Raw genomic sequence first — 21,737 nt, forward strand, 5'->3', positions numbered from 1 at the left:
GCTATGTTTGAAACTTCAATATGATCCAATCTATACTCTTCTATCATTTAGAATATTGTATAACTTGAATTTACTTGAGAAATAACATAGCCCATCATTAACTACATTTTCTTGGAGTCCTCTAGAGTAATTGTTAAAAAAATAATATTCTGGATCTTACCCACAAGGCGTTGAATCATTTTTTGCCAGAAGTAGGCTGGGAAACTATACCTAATAAGTATGTCTTATCATGTAACAGAAAAAGAAAGGAAAAAAAGAGAGAAAGAGGAGAAGGAAAAACAGCCACAAGTCTGACATTGTGAACTGAAATGAAACTCTTTAAGTTGTATATGACCTTGAGTGACTCCGGAAAATGACTCCTCAACATCTTTTCCAGTATCAGTAGCTTGGTGGAACAGTTCAGCACCAACATCTTCAGAGCTGTGCAGTTCCCCACCTGCTTAGGAACTGGAAAACACACACTCAGTATTTGCCTTGTAGCCTCTGAGCCTACCTAGCAATAAGCTTACATTGCTACGTGTATTCAACGCTATGGGAACTTCCACTGCTCTCTCTGGAAGGAAGGAGGAGAAGGGAGCAAGATGGATAAAGCCGGGAGTACTTGGGATGGACAGGACAGTGTTAAAGACATAATTCTAGAAGGATGAACCCAGCTCCACTGGGCTAAATCCTTCCTTTATGCACACTCAATCTACTCTAAACTCTTCCTTTAAGGCACCTCTGGAAGTTCCAGTTTGACCTTTAGCTGTGTTTCCTTTGACGTATAACATCACCTGTGGGATGCATGAAGTTCGGAGGTGGTCAGATGTGCCACCGCATGTAGAATACCTGCCATGGGCCAGGCACTCAGCAAAGCAGGAACTTTCTAAACAGCTGTTGAAGAGATACTATAAATCCCAGGGTAACAATCCTAGGGTTAAGTAGATAAACTCTTTTCTCACAAATCATGTAAAGAATGGGTGGGGGAAAACCCTGAGTAATTCAGGTTTATAAAGAAAACCTTGGAAAAGAAATGCCCAGATGGAAGATGAAGAACCAGACACATCCAAAAAGCTGAAACCCTTTTCACCAGGTTGAATCAGCTTTCCACGCTGGCGTTTCAGACATGGCCACCATGCCTAACTCGTTCATTTTTGTTTCTCTTTCCTTCCCTCCCTTTCCTCACTTCCTCCATCTTTCCTTCCTTCCTTCCTCCCTACCTTCATCCCTTCCTTCCTGCCTGCCTCCCTCCCTCCTTCCCTTCTTTTCTAACTTCCTAATTTCTTTTATTCCTTCCCTTGGCTTTGCGCCCCCAGCTCTGCTAGCTTTAATTACTATTATTTTTTTGGATAGGATCTTACAGTTTTTACCGGCTTGGTCTCAGACTTCAATCCTCTTTTGTTTTGTGTCTGACATCATCTTACAGATTAATACAATAAAGAAATGAAATGAAACTCTAAGTTGTATATGTGCCACCCAGCTCACTGATGAATGGTGGTCTCCATGGCTCTCCTCACACTTCAATCCTTCTCATCTCTACCTAACCGGTAGCTAGTAGTAGGTCCACACCACTGTGGCTGTCCTTTAATTTCTTAGTGGTCAAAATTCCCTCAATCAGGCGTTCATCTCACTTTCTAGATTGAGCTCCTGCAACCCACAAACAAATTACTCCGGAGGGTCAAAATCAGAAAGGCAACCCCCCATGGGTTCACACTGAGAAGACACTGTAATTAACAGAGAACATTCGAAAATAGCCATTCAGTAAACAGTCATGGATTTCATAGAGATCTTTTGCTCAATGCAAAGATTTGTGTGTTTTTAAGATGTCACAACAAAGAAAACAGAACTCCCCATAAGTGGAGAAGACATGTTTCCGGCATAATAGCATTGGATATTTTATTATGAAAGTAAAATCGGGACTATTGTGATGTGCGATTACTAGATCCTCTCCACTCAACTACAAGTTCATGTTCAAGCATTGGAAAGGAATTTATTTGCTATCAACAACAGACTTAGGAACTGAGTTTTTTAGCAAGGAAAACAGTTCTTTCTACACATTTTAAAAACTGAAGCTTCTCTAAGAATTGTTTTTATAGTATAAGACACCATAAACAAGATTACAATGCTTTTAAGAAAGGAAAAAGTGTCTTCTTAAACATTTTCAATTCAGTGCTACCAGGGTTTTCTTTTTTTGTATAGCATGCTCTTTGTTCCTTGAGATCGTGCCTGTTCTCTGTTGCTCTAGCTTCATTAGTATCACAACTCAGTTTCATACTTCGCAGTGCTTATTTTCCCCCTATCAAAACTATGATTTCTTTCAATAAATTATACTTTATTTCAGTTCTCCTCTATCTGTTCCATTCCTTCTTTCAATGACAAACTGGTGGTTAGAAAAGTATTTTCAATGAAAAAGTGCTCACTTACTGTTGTGAGACTTCAGTCTGGGCAGAGTTCTTCGAGCTGTGTATCTGTGAGACAAGCTCTTCTGAACAAATGGTAAATTTATACGTCAAGGCTATTTTCCTAATTATTCCTTGGTGGAAAGAGAAAGGAGGGCAAAAGCAGGAGTGGGAGGAGTTTATGCTTTTGCTAATCACGGTGAAAAGCATCTCAAAAGTAGCAGGGGTATTTAGTTCCCTTCCTTCTGTTCTATAAACTGCTACGACATAAGAGCTAAATGAATACTGACTTTGTGATGGGTATTTCTAAGATGGAAGACATATGGATTCAGCATGAAATAGGAATGGAACTCATCACCTGATTTATAAAAAAATAATATAGGCATTTTTAACTATGATAAAGATATGTCTAACTCCTTGGGCATTTTTAACTATGCTGAGGAAAATGATTTTACTGCTTTAAACTTCAAATGCTGAGAAGGATCTTTAAAAAGGGTATTTGTGAAATTGGAAGTGTGCTTGAGAGTTCTAATTCTTTCAACTCATTTATATTTAAAGTCATTCATAGTTGATTTCCCTCTAATGGCTGGGATTTTAGCCACCATGCTAGTATTTACTTAAACATTGTAGTATATGAAGCAACAGCGCATGGGAAAAATAAGTAATACACGTATCTCCACTGTGGGTGGAGACAGCTTCTGTTGATTGTGGTCACATGAGAGGATGCTGTGAGAGGTGTTTATGTTTTGTAAACTAGCAAATTGGGGCGTTCTATACCCAAAGGCACAGGGCTAAGAAATACAATGGTCAGATGGTAATTGAAAGTGACTAGAGAAATTGTTTTTGATGTTTAGATGTCAACTGCCTTGAGTTAATAAGCCTAATATAGAGAGTAAAGATGTTACTGAGAGAATGAATATCTATTTGTGGTCCTAAGAATCCTACATTTGTGTAATTCTTTCTAAATATTAGCAGCATAGAATGGACTTTAAAAATTGGGAAGCAATTTGCATAAGAGAAACGATTCTGGGATTGTGATATTTTCAGGAGAAAATTTTTTAAAATTTATTATACAGAGATGTTACATTTGCATAAGTGAGGTAAAGAGTACATTTTGAACAATGTCACTCTTTCCCTCACTGTCTTCTGTTTTTTTTTTTTTTAGAGATCAAGTTATCTATACACTCAGAAACATACAAAGCTATCTCCAAAAGGGAGTTACACCTTGTTTCCAAGTGAATCCAGCACAAACTTCTATTCAAAGTTCATTGTCCCCTATAAATATCAGAACTAATTAGAACAGTTTCTTTCTTCTGTGTGTGTGTGTGTGTGTGTGTGTGTGTGTGTGTTTGTGTGTGCATACGTGTGTCTACGTGGGGAGGTGCATGTGTGAAAAGGAAAAGCAGCACCAAGGAAAATCGTATCCATATGTTTTGTGATGAATTTAAGACTTCATTTACATCCAGGCCCTGGGCAGCTCATACCTGTAGTGCCAAGCTGCATGGTGGTTGGAAGGGACTCCCAGGAACCAAGCAGGAGATCCTATCTGAAAAGATAAACAAAAAAGGTTGAAGCATAACTCCAGTGGTAGGATGGCCTAGAATTCAATGCTTAGTACCACTAAAAGGGAGGGGGAGAAAGGGAAGAATAGAGAAAGAAAGGAAGAAAGGAAGGAAAAAGAGAGAGAGAGAGAGAGAGGGAGAGAGAAAGGGAGAAAGAGAGGGAGAGAGAGACAAAGAGAGAAAGAGAGAAAGAAAGAAAGAAAGAAAGAAAGAAAGAAAGAAAGAAAGAAAGAAAGAAAGAAAGAAAGAAAGAAAGGAAAGAGAAAGAAAGAAGAAAAGAAAAGAGTCAGAAAAGAGGAAAGGGAAGGAGGAAGGAAGGAAAAGGAATTATGGTGTTATGATCTAAATAAAATGAAATGTCAATTGCACACAGCTCTAGTAACTCAAATAGGAGTCCTGGTAAATGATGTCCTTATCTATTTAATTCCTCCCACACACAGGTCAAGTCAACTACAACAAAGCTCTTGACTTGTGATAAGGTAACAAGGACAGAAACTTTAAACTCTAAAAAAACCCAATGTCTAATATGGAGTGTGAAAATATAGCATATGATGAAGATCATTTCAGATGAAATGAAGATAATAATATATCATTGAATAAATGGTCTTAAGAGAACTGGCTAACCAGGAACAAGCAGATTATAATAAACAGGAACCAAAAGAAATTATGAGTGAATTAACTGAGATTAATGTAATACACATTTATAAGTATATAACCCTAAGTTTAATCATAAAGGAAATATGATTACACAAAACATTGAATTTTTTTCCCCATCCTGGGGCTTAAACTCAGGGCCTGGTCTCTGTCTCTGAGCCTCTCTGGGCTCAAGGCTAGTGCTCTACCCCTGAGCTACATCACCACTTCAAGCTTCTTGTGAGTAGTTTATTGGAGATAAGAGCCTCATAGACTTTCCTGCCTAGGCTTGGCTTCAAATCATCATCCTCACATCTCAGCCTCCTGAGTAGCTAGGATTACAGGCATGAGCCACTGATACCTGGTTAACTTTGAACTTTTTGAAATATGATTTTTTTCAAAAGAAGCCAAATATACATTACAAACTGGAAAATATTACAATAAAACAAACAAAATGTCCACATAAAACAAAGTTCTTATTAATAAAGAACTCTAAGGCATCACTAACATATATTAAATACAAATAGGAAAATGCATAATTCTCAAAGACTATATAAAATGTCAACAGGATTTAAAACAATAGAATGGCTCTTTTAATTGATTAGCAAAGTTTTTTGTTTTTTGTTTTTGCTAAAAGGGAAAATTGCAGAATATAACTGAAAACGGGGCAATCAGTAGACCTGCTGAAGTGAGATAATTTGATATGGTTAATTTGAGACAAAACGCACAGGTATGTTATCTCACTTATTTAAGTTCTTTTCATATGAACCCTTGTATTTCCCCAACTCTCCACTGAGCATATCTTTCACAAAAAGGCTTTGTTTATAAGACACCTGTAGGAGAATCTATAATTAAAAGATTTACTTCCTTGTATTTGGCTGGATAGAATTTCTTGCCATTCTTTGTTTACCAAAAATATGCAGTTGCACCTGTCAAGATTAGCATTTGTTTACATGGGCTTAGTTTCTAAGCATACTTTGCCACACAGAATTATTCGGCTTTGAGGTTTTTTTTTTTTTTTAAAGGGAAGCTACAAACTAGTTTTTAACAACAAAACACATTGCAGAAAACACTCAAACACATGAAGGCTGAACAACATACTTCTGAATGACACATGGGTCACTGAAGAAATAAAGGAGGAAATGAGAAATTCCTTACAAATCAGTGAAAATGAAAACACATCATACAGGAACATCTGGGATACTGCAAAAGCAGTGCTGAGAGGCAAGTTCATAGCTCTAAGCATGCTCATAAAGAAAACAGAAACAACACGAGGCAACTAAAGCACGAGAAAAACCAGAAACAAACCAATCCAAAAACTACTAGACAGACAGAACAATTGGGGCAGAAATCAATGAAATTCATAAAATAACTATCTATAAAATCAACTCAACAAAAAGCTGGTTCTTTGAAAAAAATCAATAAAATTGATAGACCACTAGCTAAATTGATGATGAACAGAAGAGACTCAAATCAATGAGATTAAAGATGCCAAAGAAAACATTACAACAAACATCCCAGGAATCCAAAAGATTATGAAAGAATTCTTCCAAAACCTAAACTCAGATAAGATGGAAACATCTAGTAGAAATGGATACATTCCTTGATACATACACACTGCCTAAGCTGAACCATGAAGATAACTGAATGAGTTGAGTATGTAGTCAGGAGCCTTTCAACAGGGAACAGCTCAGGTCCCAATAGATTCATAGCTGAATTTTACAAGACAGTTAAAGTTAAACTAACACAGCATGCCTCACACTTTTCTGTGAAATAGGAAAACAAGGATCAATTCCAAACTCATCACACTCATCCCAAAACCAGATAGGGATCCAATGAAGAAAGAGAACTATACACCAAGCTCTCTGATGAACAAAGCAAAGCCCTTTGATAAGATATTAACCAACAGAATTCAGCAAGCAATTAAAATTATGATCATGTGGGTTTTATCCCAGAGATGAAAGTCTGTTTTAACATACATAAATCAATAAATGTAATACATCACATTAACAGAGCTAAAGACAAGAAGCACACAGTCATTTCAATAGATGCAGAAAACACCTTTGACAAAATCCCATACCCATTCACATTAAAAGCTCTGGAGAAGCTAGGAATAGAGGGAACATTCCTCAAAATAATTAAGGCTATGTATGACAGACCATCAGTCAACATCATATTGAATAGTAAAAAATTACAACCATTTCAGAAAAAAAAGACAAGGATGTCCACTCTCCCCACTCCTCTTCAATATAGTTCTGGAATTCCTATCCAGAGCAGTAAGGCAAAAAAAAGACATATAATGGATTCACATAAAGAAAACAGAAGTCAAGCTATCTTTATTTACAGATGACATGATCTTATCTAAAGGACATCAAAGACTCCATCATCAAGCTCCTAGCTCTGATCAATAACTTTTACAAAGTATCAGGATAAAAAATTAACCCACAAAAATCAGTAGCATTACTGCATTCCAACAATGTACAAGCAAAGACAAAAATCAATAAAATAACCCCATTTTCAAAAGCCTCAGGAAAACCTAACCAAGGAAGCAAAAGACCTTTAAACAAAAACTATTAAAAAGACACAGATAGCAATCAAAGATGACATCAGGAAATGGAAAGAACTTCCATGTTCATGGGTAGGCAGAATTAACATTGTGAAAATGGCTATACTGCCAAAAATAATCTAGCAATACCCATCAAAATCCCAATGATGTTCTTTACTGAGAGAGAGAGAAAACAATCCAGAATTTCACATGGGACAACAAAAGGCCTTGAATAGCAAAAGCAATTTTAGGCAAAAAAAAAAAAAACAACCCAAAACCAATGCAGGTGGAATCCCAATCCCAGACCTCAAGCTCTATTACACAGCTATAATAACAAAAACAGCTCGGTATTGGCACAAAAATAGACCTGTGATCAATAGAACACAATAGAAGACCCAGAACTAAATCCATGCACTTAGTTATCTGATATTTGATAAGGGAGCTAAAGATATACAATGAAAAGGACATATAGACAGCAAAGGACATAATTACTCAACTAGAAAGACGACCAATAGACTGGGAGACCTTTACCAGCAATACATACAACAAGGCCTAATATCAAAATCACACAAGGAGCTCAAGAAATGAATCCATCCCAAACTAATAAACCAATCATAAAGGAGCTAAGTAAGGAAACACTTCTTTTTTTTCTATTTTATTTTTTTTATTGTGAAAATACTGTACAGAGGGGTTACAATTACATGGGCAAGATAATGAGTACATTTCTTATCAAGCATTGTAGCCTCCTTCTTTGTTTCCCCTTCCCATCCCTTCCCATCCTCCCCCCACTCCTCCCCCAGCCCTCCTCCCCCCCACCAAAGTTGTAAAGTTCGTTTTCAACATAAAGACTTGTACATCTCATTGTTGCAATGGATCCACCTGTATCCCTATTTAAACGATTTGTTTTTTCCCTTCTCCTCCACAAATTACACCAACCTCAAATACAGTGAAAGCAGGGGTTATACTGTGGGGGAGGGGCTGGGAAGGTGGCTCAGTGGTAGAGCACTTGCCTTACATGCATGAGGCCCTGGGTTCAATTCCTCAGCACCACATAAGCAAAAAGAAAAAAAGCCGGAAGTGGCGCTGTGGCTCAAGTGGTAGAGCGCTAGCCTTGAGCTGAAGAGCTGAGGGACAGCGCCCAGGCCCAGAGTTCAGGCCCCATGACCGGACCCCCCCCCAAAATGTGTTAGAAACAATCACCTGAAAGAAAAAAAACATTTGAATATATATCTTAGGGTTCATTTCCCTAACATCAACTTATCTGACCTTTTCTGCTTGACTCAGACATATACTAGTTACTGCAAATAAGGGAAACCATGGGACCTATGTTTCTTAGAAGAGGTAGGAAAGGCAAAGAGACAAATGAGGAAATGCTTATCATACCTGGCCATAAAGGTAATGCAAATCAAAACAGCTCTGAGATTCCATCTCACCCCGGTTAGATTGGCCAACATTGTGAATTTGAACAACAGAAGTTGGCAGGGATGTGGGGAAAAAAGGAACCTTATTGCACTGTTGTTGGTAATGTAAACTAGTACAACCACTCTGGACAGCAGTCTGGAGGTTCCTCAAAAACCTAAACATAGATCTTCCCTAGGACCCAGCCATACCCCTCCTGGGCATCTCCCCTGAATAATGCAAGCCCGCATGCCCTAGACACTTGCACATCCATGATCATTGTTGCACTATTCACAATAACCAAGATATGGAAACAGCCCAGATAGCCTACAATAGATGAATGGATCCAAAGCACATGGTACCTATACACAATGGAGTTTTTACACAGACACGAGGAAGGATAAGTTTATGTCCTTCGTAGGGAAGTGATACACCTCTAACAAATCATGTTAAGTGAGGTAAACGAAGCTCAGAGAGACAAATGACATGCTTTCTCTCATATGAGGAAGCTAGACCTAAAATACACTGAAACAGGGTAAGTGGACAGGACTCTAGGCATCCATATACAGTGAGACAAAGGAGGATCCTCTTTATGAGAGGAACCAAAGGCACAATGCCTACGTTCATCTGGTCATAAAAAAATACTTATCAAAATGGAGACAGGTATTTTTTCTTTGTTGCTATTTTTTCCCTTTATGTCCTGTTTATTTATATGTTTTGGGGAGTGTAGGGGAGATACAGAAATGGAGGGACAAAGAGTGAACAAATGCAGCAGTGGTACTCACTAGACACTACCTTGAAAATGAAATGTACAATTTGTGGGTGGAGATGGGAGGGAAAAACTGGGAGAGGGAAGGGGTGAATTATAAAAAAGAAATGTACTCATTACCCAACTTATGAAACTGTAACCTCTGTATCTCACTTTTATAATAATAAAAAATTTAAAGGAAGCAGACATCTCTCAGTTGAACTTTTAGTATGTCCAAAATGCCTGAACCATTTTTGTGCTCTAATACACTTTCCTTATTACGAATGGCTGCAGTTGCTTTGGGTTTCTGCAAGAACTCAGCAAATTGAATGCCAGGCAAAGCACCGAGGTCTAATTGCTGCATCTCCATCCACACAGTCCAGATACCCTCCTTCTGTTGGGCAGTGACTCTCTGTCCCTCTCTGCCACCCCAAGCATTTCTGTCAGAGGTTTGGGGAAAATTGGTGCAAATTTGGTAGGTGAGAGATGGCATGTAACTCACTGCTTCATTTCCTTATCCAGAAGAGTACAGAGTCTGGAATTTCATCCTTTTGCTACTTAGTGACCCCATCCCCAGACCTCCAGGCATGCCTCTGATGACACTTCTTCTCTGAGTATCTCCAGGGTCAAGGTTAATGCTGTGCTCTGGTAGAGTTGAAGCAGGCAGATAATATAGGGTCTATAGTTTCCCAGATTGCTCTCCCTAAAGAGGACCCCAAGACCCCTTGAAAATCATCCCAATACCACCCTATGGCTCTGATAAAATTACCATTCAATGTTGTCATCAGAATGAATGCCACATCCTGACACCCAAGATTCTTTCCAGCAAAGCATAACTCCTCTCAGAGGGAGGGACATGCTCAGCGCTCCACCTGGCTGTCCTTGGAGGATCTTTTGCGAAAAGCCCAATTAAGGCTTTTGCTTATGCATTATGTATAAGACATGCATTATGGACATGGGTCTACAGTTCAAAGACCTTCCACTCAAAACTGCCCAGCCTTCACAACGAATTTCTTACGTGAGAGACCCTGCGACTCTCCTCGCAACCCACACCAGCTCTACCTTGTGCAGATGCCATTCCTCAGGGATTTGGAGCTCTTTTGCTCAGGCCCACTCTTACGTCATGGAGTGTATTCCCACTTCACTCTGTGCATTTCACTCCAATAAAGCTGTGCTTCTGTTTGTTCAGTTCTTAGTTCAAGATACCAAGAACCTAGGATCACCCTCATTTGAGACCACCCCCTTGATAACAGTGTCAACCACACATCCTAGATAGCGATGGATGCTCAGGTCCCAACACTTCAGGCTTTCCTCTCCTCTCCCAGGTCTTTTCTGTAGCCCCTGAATTTGCTAGCCAAGTGTTAGTGGCCTCTCTTTGCATCTACCCCAGCCTTGGGCAGTGCCAGACAATGGACTCAAACTCACAAGGCCTTCTGGATCCTGTTCTCTGTGGTTCCTCAGGGACTGCAAATAAAGTCCAAGTGGAAAAGTGTACAGGAGGCTGAGAGAGCCCACAGACTTGGTTCTCACCAAATGTCATTTTTAAAGCCTTTATTCTTTCTAGTTTCTGATGATACATAGAACCTATGTCATACACAGTGACCAACAGGAGTAAATTTGGATTTCCATCTTCACACCAGGAATTCCCACCAGGGTTCCAGGAGTCAAAATCCAACTCCTACTGAGGGTATATGCCACATCGGCTCATATAATTTTGTTGCAGGCTACCAGCAAATCAGAGGAAGATTCTGGTGTTGCATTACTCTCCCCAGGAAATACAAAACATATCTCTAACTAGGACAGTGTCACTGGCATAAGGCAAAAATACTTCTACAAGTCCAGTCTGATCCAAAACATAGGTTTAATAGGCACTACTTACAGAGTTTAACGTTACCCTTATTGAGGATTCTTCTGCTTTCAGCACACACTACCAAACTGTGGGAAAGATGGCTAATTTGTTTTGGCCAGTTCACACGTACAACAGCTAGAACCAGTGGCTCTGTGAGGGATGGATTTGCTCTGGGAAGTTTAACCTCATCTCACTACGTCTGGGCTCATGGCCTAGGACATGGGATTTGTCACTGCTCTCCACTATCAGGGCCAACAGTCCGGGTCAAAGTTCCCATGTGGGTCACAATCAAGCTTTGCAGAGGTCTGCTTTTCCCCCAGGATGGTAACTTGCTGGCAAACTGTGTGCTCTCCTGCTTCTGTGAAGAGAGACCCCAGTCCTGTTTGTCCTGCTCACCCAAGGCTGGGGAGAGGGACTTGATCATGGAGTCATGATTGGGAGAAGGAAATATCTAGGGGTCAGGGAGAGTTGGTGCCTGTTGTGGAGCCCAGGTACTGGGTTTAGAGTCAAGGGCTCCCAGCCCAGCTTATTCCTAACCAGAAGGGAACCAATTTGGAAAAAAACGATGTGATTATTCTATTGGCAGGAGACAGACCTTTTCCTGCAGGAAAATGCCACATTTGCGCAGGCAATTTGTTTACTTTCTTCCAGTCATTTCATTTGCTGTTAAAAACTGTGGAACAGCTGGGTACCGGTGTCTCACGCCTAGGATCCTAGCTACAGAGGAGGCTGAGATCTGAGGATCAGGTTTGAAGCCAGGCCAGGCAGGAAAGTCTGTGAGACAATTATCTCTAATAAACTACTAAAAAAGCTGGAAGTGGTGCTGTGGCTCATGTGGCAGAGCATTAGCCTTGAGCATAGAGAGGCTAAGGGGCAGCACCCAGGCCCCGAGTCTAAGCTATGGGACTAGCAAAAAAAAAAAAAAGTGGAACAATGATGTTTCCTTGCCTTCTATATTACCTGATGTCTTACCATCAAAAATGCAGTAACCACTCCAACTAATTTGAAATAGACCAACTATTAATTTCAGGAGATCAACCCTTTTACCAACCCACTAACACCAATGTTCCAAAAGATCCAATTTCATTGCTAGGGTCACTTATGTGTTATCATGATAGAAATTCATTTTCAAAGAGGGACTTACGACCTTTTGAGAATATTATCAAGAAGAATGATAAAAACGGGATTCCTTTGTATGCTACATAAGGATAATAATAATAAAATGAGAATGCTAAGTCTTAGAGGACTTCATATTGGGAATCCCAAAGAGCTCCAGGAAGGTTTTGTACCCTGACCCTGGGTAACCTGTCTGGGTTGGAGGCATGCAGTCCAGAACACTAGAGAAGTCCCTCCCCTCTCTGACTTGTTCTCAAGCAAGAAGGAAAACAGATATGCAACTATGAGCTAGAAGATGAGTGACAGCAGACACTAGTGCTTTTATTCATCAGGTGCAGTATATACAAACACTTCTAACACACAAAGCCACAGCACAGCAGTTCCTCTGGGATAATCATTCAACGATCTCAGCAGCCATTCTAAATTATAAAATCATGGTTATTCTTACTTCATAGTTTTGGGCAAATAGCTGCAAGATTTAGCAACTCCTATAAACACAGTTTCAAGGACCCTTAGATACTAATAATAGACCACCCTGGCTAACTTTAAAGTGCATATTACAGGTAAAGAACTCCTGCACAAGCAACTGCCTTGTAATATCAGAGATTCTAATTTTATAAATTCATACTAACATGAAAACAAAGGCACTTTAAGAAGGATCTAGTTTCTCATAAGCTTCTTCAATGAATGCTGACATGCTCTGCACTTGGGATGAATTGTGAAGAACATTCAAGTCCTTTAGAAGAGCTTTGTGGTTTGGAATCATTGCCAAAATTTCTTCCTGAAGGTAAAAAAGCATAATTACCTTTTCAACATTTTATTATGAAAAATGCCAAATACCTGTTCTTTAGAGAATCATAATAATATCAAATATCTATCACTCAAATTCATATTTTCAACTCATTGTAACTCAGCTTTCAAACCCATCTTTTCTTCTTCACATTCTTGGTTGGTCCTTTGATCACTGGTGGAGTGTAAGAGTCTTCCGAGGAAGGATACATTTTATGAATGTAACTGCTATTTTCTTTTATTAGGGTATATCCAGGATTATCTTTCATAAAAAATAATTTATTTCTATCAGTAATGGACCATTGTGATATATCTATGCAATGGAATGTTATAGGGCTACTGACCACAGTTATTATATAGTTTGAACTATATAATCAGCATAGAGAAAACAATTTAACACAGGATGATTTTTTTACATATGTAATATAAAATCAATGATATAGTCAATATGGTACATAAGTACTTACTTGAAGTGTGGGTGCTTTGAGACTTTCCTGACAAAGTTTCGGAAGAGAAAGTAGCCCTTTGGTACCTAACTGATGTACCTGGATTGAAACAGAAAGCTAGAGATTATTTCAAAAAACTGACTTTTCTCATTTTATTAGTCAAAAGTAGTCTTGGTAAATTTATGTGTTGAAAAGTACATCTAAGTTCCAGTAATGTACTTTTTTAAACAATTACCTTTTGTATTATCTCCTCCTCTTTTTTTGTATCACGTGCCAACTTTTGAACTTTGCTTTTAATGCTTTCAATATTCTCTTTCATAACTTCTATTGCTCCCACTGTTTTATTCATTTCTTCCTGAAGGAAAACAACAACAGTATTTTGTATTCCATAAACTGCACCTTAACAAATTATATCAGCTCAGACATGAAGACTGTTCTGTAAGAAAATATTAATTTGGGGGGAAAAATTTCCCAGAAAGCTGCCTTACCAATGTAACAATGTATTACAAAGAGGTTTAATTTATTGGGATAAGGAGAGATGTTCTGTTTCTGTTCCCTCAAAAACTTAGTAAAGTTCCAGGCATAGCTCAGTGGTACTCTATCAGCTTTGCAAGCAAGAGGTCCTGAGTTCAAGCCCCCAGCACCAGCAGAAAAACAAAGAACTCCCCACCAACCTAGCAACATGTGGATTGAGGGAGACAGCTATCAAGTGCTTAGCTATAAATCCACATTAGCTCTAATGATAATATCTTTTTTGTCATAGGAAGGATGAAACAAAAATGCTTTAAGAGTCTAAAGCGTTCAGTGATTGAGCTATGATTTAATTAAAAATATTAAGACAGTTCAGTTCAAAATTTTCTAGCTTGTTTCCTACTAATCCTAGCTAGCTAATTGGCAGGCAGAAAGGATGGAGGCCAAAGTCAGGCATGAACGTTCTTAAGATCCCATTTTATGTATAGCTGGGCATGGTTCTGTGCCTCCTGCCCCATCCACATAGAAACGCAGTAACTGTGTTTGGGGAAAGGTGCATCTGTTATGACCAGAGACACAAAGAAGCAAAAGTAGGAGGATCACAGCCTAGGCCAGCATCCTACCTCAAAAATTCAAAAATAACCAATGAAAAATAAGGCTGGAGATGTGGCTCAAGGGGCAGAACACCAGACTTGCAAGCACAAGGTCTAAGTGCAAATTCAATTATTAATACCACACACACACACATACATACACACACACAGAGGAAAAATCTAGTATTTACTACTGGAAGAATATCATGATGATTTAAAACATCTAGTCTCTTCCTTTATCCTCTAATCATTCAAATTTCATACCTGCAATGACATCAGACTTGCTTCATTAGCTACTTCCTGTGCCTGCTCCATCTTTAGTAGATTTGAAACATCAGTTAAAAAGTTCAGCTTTCTGTGAGGCGCTTTCAGGGTTTCACATTCCTGTATCAAACTCATGAGCAGAATAAAAACATGATCTTATTCTTGCACACTGCTAGTACTGCTTGTGTTAGGACAGTTTACATTTTACTCTTGCCCTCAAGACCTAGGGCTCTAGCATTTTTCGCTGACTGTGGCTCCCATGGAAGCAGCCCTTCCCTACAAGAGCCCCAACACATCACCACTTCCTTTTTCAGCTTATCAATCAGTTATGTGGAAGGGTGTATTCATTAGTCCAATGTTCTAAATCATGGTTAGATCTCTAGGACTCTCACCAACTCTCCTTAAACTAAAAGCATACCTTCAATACATGCTGAGGCAGGAGAGATGTGATCACTTGGGAAATTTAAGTAGTAAGTACTAACAAGTCAGGCTAAGAAACTAATCAGGAAATAAACTGAAAAACCAGAGCAACCAGCCTGAGACCATCGTCTTCTCCTTTGCTGGATGTAAGGTTCTAAGAACAGGGAAACCTAAGGGCTATTAGCTTTCGCTGAGAAGTTACCCAGATACATAGTCAGAACACTGGACATCAAGTCTGTTAAAGAGAACTCCTGAAACTTACCTGCTGTGCTTGTGTTCTGGGTCGGCCTACATGACCTCTCTAGGCTTCAGAATAGTAATCAGCAGCCATTAGCCACTCTGTTGTCTCTACAAATTAGGGGTCCTAGATGACTGACCGTTTCTTTAGCTCAAGGTTGTCATGTTGTTGTTGTTGTTGTTGCCAGCACTGGAGCTTCAACTCAAGACCTCATGAGCTTCCTCAGCTTTTCCATCCATGGCTGGCACTCTACCTACCACTTGAGCCATGCCTCCACTTATGCATTTTTGCTAGTTGACTAGGCAGGAAAGACGGTGACTCTTATCTCCAATAAACCACTCAGAAAACCAGAAGTGGCACTGTGGCTAAGGGGTAGAGCGCTCGCCTTGAGCTGAAGAGCTGAGGGACAGTGCCCAGGCCCAGAGTTCAAGCCCCATGACTGACCAAAAAAAAAAAAAAAAGAGTCTGCTCAGGTTTTTCAAGCAAAATTCTCCTATTTCAGCCTCCTGAGTAACTAGAATTAAAGGCTTGGCCAACATTTTTCTTTTCTTTTCTTTTTTTTTTTTGGGTCCGGTTATGGGGCCTGAACTCTGGGCCTGGGCGCTGTCCCTCAGCTCTTCAGCTCAAGGCTAGCGCTCTAGCGCTTGAGCCACAGCGCCACTTCCGGCTTTTTTCTTTTTGCTTATGTGGGGCTGAGGAATCGAACCCAGGGCCTCATGCATGCAAGGCAAGCGCTCTACCACTGAGCCACCTTCCCAGCCCATTGGCCAACATTGGCCCATTGGCTTGCATTACAAGCAGGACCTCCCCTTTTTTGTCTTTACCCTATTTGTACTAAAGTAAATGCCTAATAAAATCTGAACAATAACAAAGGAAAGAAAATGAATTGTGACAGCAACACTTGAGGAAAAACAGAGCAAGCTAACTAACTCCAAAAAGCTGCCACAGGATGAAGAGACTATGTACTTGGTGGGATGTAAGTCAATCTTTGTGCTGGTAATTCAAGATGGTCTTTGTGGCAGAAGCTAGCTCCTACATACTGCAATACCCTCATTTATACAAGAAAGGGCTACTGATCCTATGTTAAGCAAGAGCTAGTTTTATCATATTTGTATTAGCTTACTTGTTATCTTTTTGGTTCCCTTCTTGTTCTTTAACATTAGGCTGTTATATCTTTAAGCAGTTTATAAGACATATTCTAGCACTCCAATCTGTACCCTGCTCTCAAACTCCATATCCATCCCATCTCTTCTATTTTGCGACTATAGGATAAGAATTATACTTATTAAAACTAACTAGTATTTTTGTTCAAAGTAATAACCACAAGCAAAATACTAATTGATAACTAGTTTTCAAATACTGACATAACAAACTGTAAGAAATAGCAACAAGAGTATCATGATTTTTTTTGGAGGTTATACAGATTTTCTGAAATTTATGCTGTTTCAGTAACACATTTGGCATTAGTCCAGGGAAATTAAACATTTATTTCTGAACTATCTGCTTTCTTAAAACAAAAAAAGTACATTTCACAAATATCAATGTAAGAACAAGACAATAAATTAGTTTCATCATTTTAAACTGCATATCTGTATTACCTTTCATGTAAGAAGTTGAGATGATATTGGATCTGTTCAATTTGTTGTTTACTCTTTTTAGCCTGGCCTAAAGTTGCTCTAGAGGGGAAAAAATTTGAGCAAATATTAGTTGGAAACACACAATTTGTAAATATAATGTAGCTGTTTTTTCCTTATGAATTCTTTCAAATAAACCTCTCTTACTTGCTAGGCAGAAAAGATTACTTTTCCTTTTAAATTAACCTTTTTAAAAAAAATTAAAAATATTATTTTTTGTGTGTGTGTATGTGTCCCCTTCCTGGAGCTTGAAGTCAGCCTAGGTACTGCCTCTGAGCTTCTAGTACTTGAGCTACAGTTCCATTTCTGGCTTTATTTGCTGTTGTTTTGGTGTTCCACCAACACCCAAAGCAAATTAAGCATATTTTAAGCAACGTAACCAAGCTTGTTTTTAAAAACTCATACTGCACTGTAGCAATTTAAATGACTGCAGTTTAGCTCTATAGTGGCAGAATTCTGTCTTATTTTCTTTGCACTTGTAGCTTGGTAGCTTTCACATAAAGTGTTACTATGCACTCAGATTCTTCCTAAAATAAATATCAAGTGAAAAGTTTTTATAGACAGCAGACCAGACCATACATATTTCAGTTTTATTTTACTGATGGAATTTCAAGTTTCTAAAATTAAGAGACTTCTTTTGCTGAATGTCAATGCATCGTTAAGACATTAATTTACTTCCTTCTGAAATAGGAAAACCGTCTATTACTGTAAATATGAAGAAGTTAGTAAAATATCCATAGGAAGTATGTGAGTAGCCAGAGTAAAAAGGAAAGAATACTCACAACATCACTGATTCTATCTTAATTTGTAAATGTTCTTTGGTACTCTTTGGAAGAGGTTGCCAGGATTTTCTCTTTTTGGATGCTATTTTGATCTGTTTTAGCTGAGTACATTTCATTTGTCCTGTTGTAATTGATGAAGAGAGAGATCAGTCCAAAAGTTTGCATTCTTTTACTTTAAAGGAGTGATTTTTTTTTTTACTCTAAAAAGTTAATGGCACTATAAAAACAGAATTTTATATAGTTGTTAAACTGTTTAACTCACAGATCATATAGCTACAACAGGCCAGATGTCAAAGATAAGATTGCTGCTCACTTTTAAGTTAACTGAAATATTATTAAACAATACTGTAATACAAACCACAAACAAATTAACTTAAATGGAGAATTAGGCTACAGTTGTTAAAAGTTTGCTTTTCAGAATTGACTTGAATTCTGTTAGGAGTTTTAGTGGGGACACTAGGTAACTATTTACCAAATATTGGGTGGTAACTGGAACACAAGAGAGGGCTTAAACCAAAACTGGACATACAATGTCAGTTATGTTGTTTCCACTGTTCTACATACAAGGGACTAAGAACATACACTTTGGACCCTCACAAATTTTTGGAGGAAAGAGACATTAAACAAATAACAGGTGTGCAGAGCATTACACAAGAAAAAAAAGTACTGGGTTCCATGGAGTATAAACTGGAACCTGGTATCAGATGAGAAGCAGGGAATCTGTCCATGAAGTGATGTTCATAAAAAAAAAAAGGTATTCTATACTAATTGCTAATATGGTAATTATTTAACTAGTAATTAGTGCCAAACAGAAAACATATGTGTAAATAAATTCCCTTTTAGTAATAAATTAGTAATAAGATAGACTGTGGGATACTTTCAATTTTCTCAAGTTCTTAGCAACTTTGCTGACATGAGCCTCTATAGTATTTGCTACAGGTGTCAAAAGTAAAATTTTAGCTTTCAAAAGTAACTATTTTCTCAAAAATACATATGTGACCGTTTATTACTCTTTGTCATTCACCAAATTAATAAGCAAGATGCTGAACTATGTTCATGATTATCAGTAGTTTTAGAAAGACACACATTAAAGAATAGGAAACAATTACCTTCAGGCAATAGATGCTCTGGATTAATTTTATTTCTTTTTGCTTTGCTTCTTCTACCCTGGAGAGAAAAACACACATAAATTAGGAGTGATAAAAGTACCATTCTATAGTACACTAGTCCTATGTATTTAAAAGTGTACACTTATTACAGGCCAAACACCATATTAAAGTGACTCTTAAATAATGGTGATATTTTTGCTCAGTGTGGAAGAATGTTTTGAATCGATCACTGCTCACTTTGTGAAATAGTATTATATACTCTGATTAATTCTGTCTTTATAGGATGTTGTACCCTTATTCCTACCCTTTTCATTTAAACCCTAGCAGTTCCCTGAATCTCTTTCTCCCCCTAAAATTCTGTGGCTAAAGCTTTGGAAATAGAGGTAAACAATTTTAATCTGAGAAATTTACACATTATGTTACAAAAGTTCCCAAATTGCAGTATCAATTATTATATTTTGTAGCAAAACTGACTCTTAGTCTCTACTTATTTCTCTTCAATGAAGATAAACTGTAATCAGGGTGTGCCATGACAGACCTGAGATTTTCATTACCTTTTTCTTTGAGGCTACTTCCTCATCAACTTCCGTTTCTGAATTTCTTTTTAACCGAGCTGAATTTCTTTTTAACTGAGTAGACTTCTTCTTAGAAGCATTTGTTTCACCAGACATCTTGGATATGAGTAGTACAAATTTTAACAATGTATAAATTAAAATCTGTAAAGAGGAAAGGACAAGTATTATAAAAGTTTGCACAACTCCTTTTTAAAAGGCTACCTATTATTGTTCTAAATTTTCTTTAAAAGCTTGGGGAAAGTACTGCATATTTTTAAGACACTGAAACAAAATTTTAAAACAGCTTACACACTTATAATACTGAATTCAATTTTATTAAATACCTTCTATATGTATGATTTAAAGATGCCTTTGAAAAAAAAAGGATCTCTACACAATTAAGGAGGGGAAGGTAGGCTGGGAGGTGCTTTGTTAAACAGCAACTCCTTGTATAATTTTAAAACACCTAGAACACAAAAAAGATGTTTTTGCATCTCTTACTTCATACTCCCCCACACACTAAGATTACCTTCATGTTTAAATCTAAGACAGAAATAGGAAAGTATCACAAGTTAGTTTATAGAATCCTATTGCAAGTAATGGGTTTGCCATTATTCAGTTTATTCAGCTCCTAAAAGGTCTCATTGCCTCACTAGCTTCCCACCCCAAACCAAGCATGTGAGAGGCTTCCCTTGTGGACCTTCGTGGGAGGGCGGACCTGGCCGAGGTCACGCCGGTCACTAGATCACACGCAGGCGCAGGCGAGGGGGCCAGCAGGAGCGGAGAGGGCCACAGGAGGTACACCTTCTGGCTACTTCTTCCCCTTACTGGGCTTCCTCCTCTCCGGCCACACCTCCAATAGGAACCGGGAGGAAAGGAATCAGCAGAAGCCCAGCAGGTGACAGCGGGTGACAGCTGCTAGAAGGCAACGCTGTGGGGGTGTGGGAAGGGTTGGGGCGAGGCGAGGGGGCGGGGCCAGAGTCCCACACCTGTGTCCCTATCTCCGCGTGGACAAGGGTGAGCGCAGGGCCCGAGGCCGCCGTGCGCGTGGACACAGGTGTGCGCACGCCCCCATCCCGGCCCTGCCGTGCGCGTGGACACAGGTGTGCACACGGCCCCGAGGCTGCTGTCCGTGTGGACACAGGTGTGCACACGCCCCCGCCCCGCCGCCCTCCGCGTGGACACGGGTGCGTATGGCGCGTGGACACAGGTGTGCACCTGTGCGCGTGGACACAGGTGGGCACGCCCCCCCCGCCGCCGTGCGCGTGGACACAGGTGCGCACGCCCCCCCGCCGCCGTGCGCGTGGACACGGGTGCGCACGCCCCCCCGCCGCCGTGCGCGTGGACACGGGTGTGCACGCCCCCCCCGCCGCCGTGCGCGTGGACACGGGTGCGCACGCCCCCCCCCGCTGTGCGCGTGGACACAGGTGCGCACGCCCCCCCCGCCGCCGTGCGCGTGGACACAGGTGCGCACGCCCCCCCGCCGCCGTGCGCGTGGACACGGGTGCGCACGCCCCCCCCCGCTGTGCGCGTGGACACAGGTGCGCACGCCCCCCCGCCGCCGTGCGCGTGGACACGGGTGCGCACGGCCCCCCCCCCCGCCGCCGTGCGCGTGGACACGGGTGCGCACGCCCCCACCCCGGCCCCGCCGTGCGCGTGGACACGGGTGCGCACGCCCCCACCCCGGCCCCGCCGTGCGCGTGGACACAGGTGTGCACGCCCCCCGCCGCCGTGCGCGTGGACACAGGTGTGCGCACGCCCCCCCCCGCCGCCGTGCGCGTGGACACGGGTGCGCACGGCCCCGAGGCCGCCGTCCCTCCGTCCCCAGCCGCTGCCCGCGCGGCTCAGGCGCGAGGCGGGGACACCCGTGCCGCGGGGGCGTCCCCTTGGCGGGACAGACACCAGACATTTCCAGGTCCACTCAGTTCGCCACGGACGCCCTCGCCCCAGCTCGGCCCCAGCTCGGCCCCAGCTCGGCCCCAGCTCGGCCCCAGCTCGGCCCCTCACCTCCCCGCGCCGACCCTTCGCCGCCCAACGGTCTTCCGAGCTACGCGCTAACGGCCCACACGTCCCGGAGCCCCGCCCCGCCCCACGCCAACACAAACCCGGAAGCAGCTGCGACGGAAGCGGAAACGCTCGTCGGCGGAGGCCAGCCCGCGGGACGGCGAGCCCGCGATGCGATTGGCTGCGCGGAGGGCGGGGCCGGCC

At 40.8% G+C, this 21,737-nt stretch overlaps 2 protein-coding genes across 6 annotated transcripts in view; both read right to left on the minus strand.

Moving 5' to 3' along the window:
• Window positions 1-12,950, minus strand: part of Glyatl3 (glycine-N-acyltransferase like 3) — a 25,913-nt gene extending 12,963 nt beyond the window's left edge. Inside the window, exons 1-3 of one of the 2 annotated variants that reach the window (XM_070023567.1) lie at window positions 12,862-12,950; window positions 3,863-3,924; window positions 335-447 (exon numbers count right to left, since the gene is read on the minus strand). In XM_070023567.1, the coding sequence (XP_069879668.1) occupies window positions 335-447; window positions 3,863-3,881 (132 nt within the window). In that variant the 5' untranslated portion in view covers window positions 3,882-3,924; window positions 12,862-12,950. Of the gene's footprint in view, window positions 1-334; window positions 448-2,403; window positions 2,448-3,862; window positions 3,925-12,861 lie in introns of those variants that run through there. The other variant, XM_070023568.1, reaches the window with a different exon arrangement.
• Cenpq (centromere protein Q) lies at window positions 12,526-21,623 on the minus strand. Of its 4 annotated transcripts, none has more exons than XM_070023572.1 (10): window positions 21,537-21,614; window positions 20,248-20,382; window positions 19,530-19,691; window positions 18,976-19,033; window positions 17,867-17,987; window positions 17,049-17,126; window positions 14,793-14,922; window positions 13,700-13,819; window positions 13,486-13,563; window positions 12,526-13,010 (listed from the first exon to the last, which is right to left on the minus strand). In XM_070023572.1, the coding sequence occupies exons 3-10, from the start codon at window positions 19,644-19,646 to the stop codon at window positions 12,879-12,881; spliced, it is 834 nt and encodes a 277-aa protein (XP_069879673.1). In that variant the 5' UTR covers window positions 19,647-19,691; window positions 20,248-20,382; window positions 21,537-21,614; the 3' UTR covers window positions 12,526-12,878. The 4 variants fall into 4 exon arrangements, with proteins under 4 accessions (XP_069879673.1, XP_069879671.1, XP_069879672.1 ...); XM_070023570.1 differs by having other exon boundaries at window positions 20,230-20,382; XM_070023571.1 differs by having other exon boundaries at window positions 20,221-20,382.
• Between the last annotated feature and the right edge of the window lie 114 nt (window positions 21,624-21,737).

The sequence above is a fragment of the Dipodomys merriami genome, unplaced genomic scaffold, assembly GCF_024711535.1.
Source record: "Dipodomys merriami isolate MVZ:Mamm:240054 unplaced genomic scaffold, mDipMer1.0.p SCAF_16, whole genome shotgun sequence".
Classification (NCBI taxonomy): Eukaryota; Metazoa; Chordata; class Mammalia; order Rodentia; family Heteromyidae; genus Dipodomys; species Dipodomys merriami.